This window comes from Palaemon carinicauda, chromosome 23 (genome assembly GCF_036898095.1).
Source record: "Palaemon carinicauda isolate YSFRI2023 chromosome 23, ASM3689809v2, whole genome shotgun sequence".
Classification (NCBI taxonomy): Eukaryota; Metazoa; Arthropoda; class Malacostraca; order Decapoda; family Palaemonidae; genus Palaemon; species Palaemon carinicauda.
In genome coordinates this window covers 66,351,790-66,359,289 of record NC_090747.1, presented here as the reverse complement: position 1 = coordinate 66,359,289, position 7,500 = coordinate 66,351,790, and the positions used below count along the sequence as shown (strand labels likewise).

General features: G+C 33.9%; 1 protein-coding gene across 1 annotated transcript in view; it reads left to right on the top strand.

Annotated features, from left to right (window-relative positions):
• LOC137617148 (uncharacterized) overlaps positions 1-7,500 on the top strand; it is a 215,181-nt gene that overhangs the window by 146,743 nt on the left and 60,938 nt on the right. The window contains exons 4-5 of the mRNA XM_068347003.1: positions 4,983-5,163; positions 5,355-5,517. Of these exons, the coding sequence (XP_068203104.1) occupies positions 4,983-5,163; positions 5,355-5,517 (344 nt within the window). The remainder of the gene's footprint in view (positions 1-4,982; positions 5,164-5,354; positions 5,518-7,500) is intronic.

The window sequence follows — 7,500 nt, the reverse complement described above, 5'->3', positions numbered from 1 at the left end:
TGCTCTATACCCACTGTTTGGAAAAACTTTATCATTCTACTAATTCACAAAAATGGAGATACAAGACACCTCTAAAAAACTACGGCCTAATAAGTTTAATCTCTAATGTATAAAATATTTACGAAAGTCAAATTCGGCCGAATAGTAAGACAGCTAGACATTAATCAACCAAGAGAGTGGGCGGGTATTCAACAACTGAATATATCAATGTAATTAACTAGCTAATGGAAAAATCAACAGAGTATGACAAACCCCTATCTTTGATATTTATAGTAGAAATGAAAACATTTCAAAGACAAGGAATAGATAAATTTTATATTAACCCTGGATAGGTACGCTCCTCGGACACCCCTTTAAGGGTATACTCGGTCGCGCGCGACCCCGACTCCGAAAAAAATTCAGGAAAAATTTAGTTATGCATCAATCTGTATTGTTTGACTTGCTAAAAATACTTCAAAGAATGCTAAAAGCTACTGAAAATATAAATGATACCCATCTACAAAATAACTATTTATTGGAAATATATTAAAAATATAAGTATACAAAAAAAAGACGACGTAAATATTCACAAAAAATAGAAATATACATATACACATAAATCCCTTTAGGGACACCTTCTTAGATGGCAAAGCAACAGTGTGTAATTGCTGGAAATGAGTTGGACCCATAGAAGTCAAGATCTGAAATGAGAAAAAAAGGGTAACTTTTATTGGCCAAAACAATTTGTCCAAATTTCATGAATTTTTTTGGGTACCCAAATGAAATAGGAAGAGACTAATTTTTTTATACAATATACTCATATTATCCTAGAACAGAAATACATAATAAAATGTGCACTAAGATGTAATTTACTGTTATATCAAGGGCGAAATCTAAAGGTCATTTTTTGACGGCCTAGTTTCACAATGTAAATTTCTTATGAAAATCATTGTATCTCCTATAAAATATGATATTTATGCACTAAAATATACCAAAATGTTATGAATTCTATACAGAACAAGAATATATAGAGATATGCCAACTTACCTTTCGGGTATGTGAACAAAATGGCCACAGACCGCAACAACTCTTACAGCCCAATCTACCACTTGAAATGAAGAATGGGGTTGCAAACTCCATATTATCATCATAATCTCTTTTTAACTCCATTAGAAGTGTGTTGATGACATCCATGCCGAGGGAATACTGTCTGCTGGCCATTATTGAAGATAAATTCAAAATAAATGGAAAAAAATCAAATTTGCAAAAAATAAAAGAAATTCAGAAATTAGCATTTGAGGGAAAATGGACCTCATGGCAATATATGGCATCTAAGCCAAAACCAATGTCATGCAAGTGGTAGACACACCATCCATCCACACTTTCCAACTATAAAGAACCAAACAAGTATCATCACTGTTCGACAATTTATAATTATGTAATAACTTTGCTGTTTGATCACTTACCCCTATAAAGGTATGTCAGGGTCGAGGTCGACCCCGGGGGGGGGGGGGTGTAAAAAAACAGGGAAGGAGGGAAGTTAGACGAAAATCAGTCCTAAAGCAGACAATGGCATGTAGACTAGTCACCCCTTGCAGGTCGATCACTTCCATATTCGAGACAGCTGATGATTTATGGGGAAAAAAACAGGTTTTGAAAATGCTGTAGGGGTCGCATACGACCCATCATACCTTTCCAGGGTTAAAACACTTGTAGATTATCATATTGGAAATACAGTAATCCTTAAACAGCGTTAAGATATTGAGAACATTCCTATTGAGAAAGGAGTTAGACAGGGAGACTGATCTCTCCTAAATTATTCATAGGGTTCTTAGAAGAAGTTTTTAAGAATTTAGGTTAGGAAAATGTAGGAATTAACAATAATGGGGAATTCCTCGACAACTTTAGGTTTTCAAATCATATAGTTCTATTTAGTGATTTATGGTAGGAAAGGCAAAAGATGATAGGAGATTAGAATAGAGAAACAACAGAAAAGTAGGACTGAAAATAAATATGACTAAAACTAAGTTAATGCCCAATGAAAATGCAGTGATACCAAATAAGGGGCATAGACGAACCTCCACAGATTGTTAATCAATATACGTACCTACTGTAGGAAAGACAGTCAGTGTTTTCCCGGGACATGTGAAGAAAGTAAAAAGGAGAATATACATGGGATGAAGAGTTTTTAGTAAACAAAATGAGATTGTGAAATGTAAAATTTCACTTTCTGTGAAAAGAAAAGAATTCAACCAGAGGGCCCTACCAGTATTAACTTAGGCATCCCTTACTTTAGACTTAGAACATAAGTGAGTTTCAACTCAAAGAACCATGGAAAGAATAATAATAATAATAATAAAAAGTAACATGGTGTTACATATAGATTAAATTTAACAATATTATGCTATAGAACATGCGAGGAAGGTTATTTTTACATATTAAATGTCAAGATTAAAGCATTGTAATGGTTTGTAACTCAAAGTGGTTGTTTTATTCCAGAACAAGCGTTACTGGTAGATTCTAAAAATTATAGAGTCCATCATCAATTTTAGAGAAAACGTTTTCCGGTATAAATGTAGGACTTAAGGCGTGTTTCAGGAAAGACTAACATAGACCATTTCCGAGTGGATATCTGCTCTTGTGAAGACATTTCTGTGACGAAAGCTACATTTTACAATGCTATTACTTTTTAAAAGTAAGGGAATTCTTGGAAGATATAATATCATCAGAAGCTGTGTTCTTGATTATTTTTTTTACATTTGAAACTACGTCCTGGAATTTCGCTGTTTGATGTTCGAGAACTTGTTTCCTATCATCTTCTGAGTCTTAAAAATCAGGCTAGTATCAAGCTGTATTTATGTGAATTATTATTAATTTGTGATTAGTGAGTATTTTATGAAACTTGTAAGATATTGTAATTTTTTTTTCTTATATTCCTTTAGTGTTATGTTTGCTGGCTATTATTTTCGTTCACTGTTAATGTTTTGATTTATGCTGAGTCAAACATTGAGGTAATAAAACATTGGACTTTTACATAATATATACTTTGATAATATCTGACCATAACAGAATTGGGGGTTTGTCCAGGATCTGACTTGTTATCCTATTTCAAATTCCAAGATTACTCGTAAATTAAAGTTTTGTCAATTGTAGAAACTAGCTAGCAAAAGTAACAGTTTAACACACAGTTTTTTTTGACAAATTTTGTGATGATCAACAAATTGAAAAATTAAGTGATTTCAGGAAGTCCACTTTAGTCAGTTTAGGTAAACATCTTGAACTTAATGTTTAAAATTCTATGAAGAAAAATTATATTAAATATATGTTATTTTAACATTTGGTGGACGATTTTGTGTTACCTCAGGATGCAGTTGATGAGATTGTTTTAGGTTCATCAGCTATAGAAATTAAAACCCTCAGAATAGTAGCTCGTTTATGAGAAAAAGAGCTTAAAGCTCAAACTTAGGTTGAGCGTGATAATAGCTGACCATAGCACGTGGATACGAAAGCAAACTAAAGTAAAGGACATTCTAACAACATGTAAGAAAAAGAAATGAACATGGGCAGGACATATAATGAGAATGACAGATAATTGATGAACATTAATAATAACGGAATGAGTAATAGAGATTGCAAACGAAGCAAGAGAAGGAAGAGAAGACGAAGGATTGACGAACTAAGCAAATTTGCGAGTATAGAGTGCCATAGAAAGTCCATAAACAGGCTTTTGTCTTAGAGTAGACTAGCAACGGCTAATGATGATATATATATATATATATATATATATATATATATATATATATATATATATATATATATATATATATATATATATATATATATATATATATGTGTGTGTGTGTGTGTGTGTGTATGTGTTTATGTATGTATATGCATGTATATATGCGTGTGTGTACGTTTGTGCTTGTTTATATCAATGCACCAGTTTTTATTATGTTCTTAATTCAACCCCTTTTGACAAAACATATAGGGAATAGGAAACTATGAAGCATCAAGTAATAGTTGAACACAATAAGTTAATCAGATATTTTATAAACTAAGATAAATGCGATAAATTTTCAGAAAATTCTACCAGTTCAAGTGATCGATATGTTTATTTGTAATTTTATAAAGATGGTTGAAGCAAAACAGGACAAATAGTCTACTTATGAAAGCAAATAAAGAGAAATTATATAATCTATAAGTCCGATAATGGGTCAATTTTACGTGTTACGGTATCAGATGACCAGCGGCATCTTTACACATACTGTACATACATACATATAAACGTACATACGTAGATACCTATATATGCACACAAACACAAATATATACACACACACACACACACACACACACACACACACACACACATATATATATATATATATATATATATATATATATATATATATATATATAATTAAACATGAGAAAGAGAGAGAGAGAGAGAGAGAGAGAGAGAGAGAGAGAGAGAGAGAGAGAGAGAGAGAGAGAGAGAGAGAGAGAGATTTTGACGATAATTTTGTAAGATAGGAGAAAAGGTCACCAGGCTTTTGTAACCATGCTTAAATATTCTTTTCATGATATTCACTGATGATCTATGTCTGTTAAGTATAAGATTACCAATCCTAGTTTCATATCAATTCTTTTTTAAATACCACACAAAATACAAATAGATATACTACCATAACACATATGCCATAAGTATATACCACAAAATACAGGTAATGATAACTAACATTACACATTTTCCCATCTTCCAAATGTAAAATTATATCGAAAGTATACAAAAAGATATTTTTCAATCTTTAAAAGTGGAAAATAATTTACCAAATTATAACTATAAAGTACCAATATTATAAACTATCAGCGCCTATTTCATATTTCCCTACGAATTTAAGTTGAAACATTTGAAAATGTAATTGCACATGTAAACATTGAGCATAACAGTTGATAATAATAATATTTATGAAGTCTTAAGATATCTATTTCTTTAAAAGGGCCTTGATTACTTGACCAAACCGGAAAACACCTTACAATTCTCCTGGGTCGACGCCGTGACTTGCGTTATTTCCATTGGGGCATTTTACTTTGACCTGCTATCGGACTGTCTTGTGGCTTACTACATGTATGACGACCCCCACGCACATACGTGGTTCTGGGCTACGCTGGCTCTCATTCGTAAGTAATAATTTAGAGTAGATCATCTAACCACTCACTAATTCCACAGCCACTAATCTTATTTTCTCGTTGTCGATATAACCATGATGTTCTGACATTGTTTCCAAAGTTAGTTATAAAAAAGATATGAGAGCTAAAAAGTGATTTGACGGTAAGTATATATGTTCATGAAATACCTTTTCTGCCTGCAGTGCTCCCACTCGTCCTGACCAACGGGTTTAGCTTATACTGGTACTGGTTCGACGAAAGAGCCTGCCAACCACAGGGAGGCTGTTACCGACATCCAAAAGTGCCGTGGTATGTCTGGTTACTTAGAATGCTGGCACACCTGACTCTACAAGCTAGTGTTCTCAGGTGAGGTTCTTGAAGCGCGCCATCTCTCTCTCTCTCTCTCTCTCTCTCTCTCTCTCTCTCTCTCTCTCTCTCTCTCTCTCTCTCAATTTATTGCATGGTGGTTGTGGGTTTTAGCAGGTGTAATATGAATTTAATTACACTCTCATTACGAAATTTAAGGAGAGTATTTCTAGATGTAGTTTAGGGTGTTGAATCCAAAAATTGAGTGCTTACAAGCCAAAAATTGGACAATGTTGAGATATTTACAATTTTATTGCTTTCGTCATTCAAGCTTTTTCGCACTTTTTAGAAATAATTATTTTCCTTTATCCATTAATCATAAAAATAAACACTCTCTAAGAGTAAAACGGTACAATAAGTCGAAACATGCAAAGAAAAATATGCTATCTTTAATGGTTTTTGAGTAGATACAATAGTTATATTTTCCACATAGAAAATTAACGAGTAAATTAGCGATGAGAAATTAGATGACGTTGAAGTAATCATAATCATTGTCACTGTCATCTGAATCTTGTCTGATTCCTCATTGCCATTGACATTGTCGAATTGGTCCAGTTATAGAGAATCCGGCAGCTGAGAGCCCTCAGACCAATTCGGCACTGTTTTTCCACTAAGCTCTTTCCATCCATGGTTTAAGGGCGACGGCTTGACAGGCTTAAATTCATTTGCAAGTTTCCACAACTTTGCAAATAAAATGGCTTGCTCAATATGTCAGATAGGAGCTGCCTTACAAGGAGGCATTGATGTAGTTCCAAACATTTTACTTTTCCCAGGGGCCACTCATCATTTCTTGGCATAAACATTTTCAAATAATTTTGGGGGTCTTTATTTACCTCATGAAATTGCCTTTTCAATATATTACACATACAAATTGTTCCAGTGCTGCGTCGATAGCAGAGCTAACACTAGCAGAACTGTCTAACTCTGCTAGTGCCTGAAGGGATTGAAGATATATCAAAGCAATTGAGAGTAGTCTAGTTTTCCCTTTGCCGTAGAAACAGAAATGTAATCACATCCTGTGATGGCAATGGTACCCTAGCAAGCAGTGCAGAATGTACCATCTATTTCACTAAGCTCCTCAATCATGTTTCTGATGTTATCAAAGCACAGAATATATTACTGTGAGCATGTCTCATTTCTAGGATTTTTTTTTTTTTCTGTTCGTAGGTCCACATTGCCGTAATAATGAAAGAGAATGATCATTACATCTCTATCGCCTGAGCGCATTTTCACTCGCAAAGGCTGACTACTACTCACATAATACTAAAAGATAAAAAACACCATCCTTGTGTCACCTTCATTGTGATCACAGTCATATAAAAGACAGTCTTGTCGTTTCAAACTGTTATTACTGTCTACAGACGATTCATAGCATTTTTTTTATATATATATATAAGCTATAATTACTTTCTTAGGCCCAATTACGTCAGCATAATCATCTGACTGCCACTCATTGAACAAGAAAGGAAGGAAAGTATCTTTGAACTGCGATGACAGGCACTTTGAAAAATCTTTTGTCCCTTTTGTCTAGTACCAATGATGCTGTTAACTGTGTTAGTGTTTCCCAAAATTTGATGCGCTTGATCTTTGACTTTGCTCTGAGTATAATCATCATTCCCAAAGTGCACTTCGTTCCTTGTGTCTTTACAAATCATAGCTAGGAGAGTTTTGGCAATTCCAATATAAGTAAAAGGAAAGTTTTGAATCATCTGATCAGGAACATGCCACCAAGCATACTCACTTGCCGTTCAATATCTGTTGTTGTCAATGACTCAAGATGATTAGCCATTTTGGACTTGTTGGATTTAGTCATTGTTCCATCTACATTACATTGCAGTGACTAGGAGGAACTACTGACAGTGGATGGGAGAGGACTTTTCTTAAAGGCCTTTATTTTGGCAGGATATGTAAAGAAGACTGCCAAATATGCCTCGGGAACATTTCAGCTCTACCACATTCTTCTCATTTGTTAACAGAAGACTT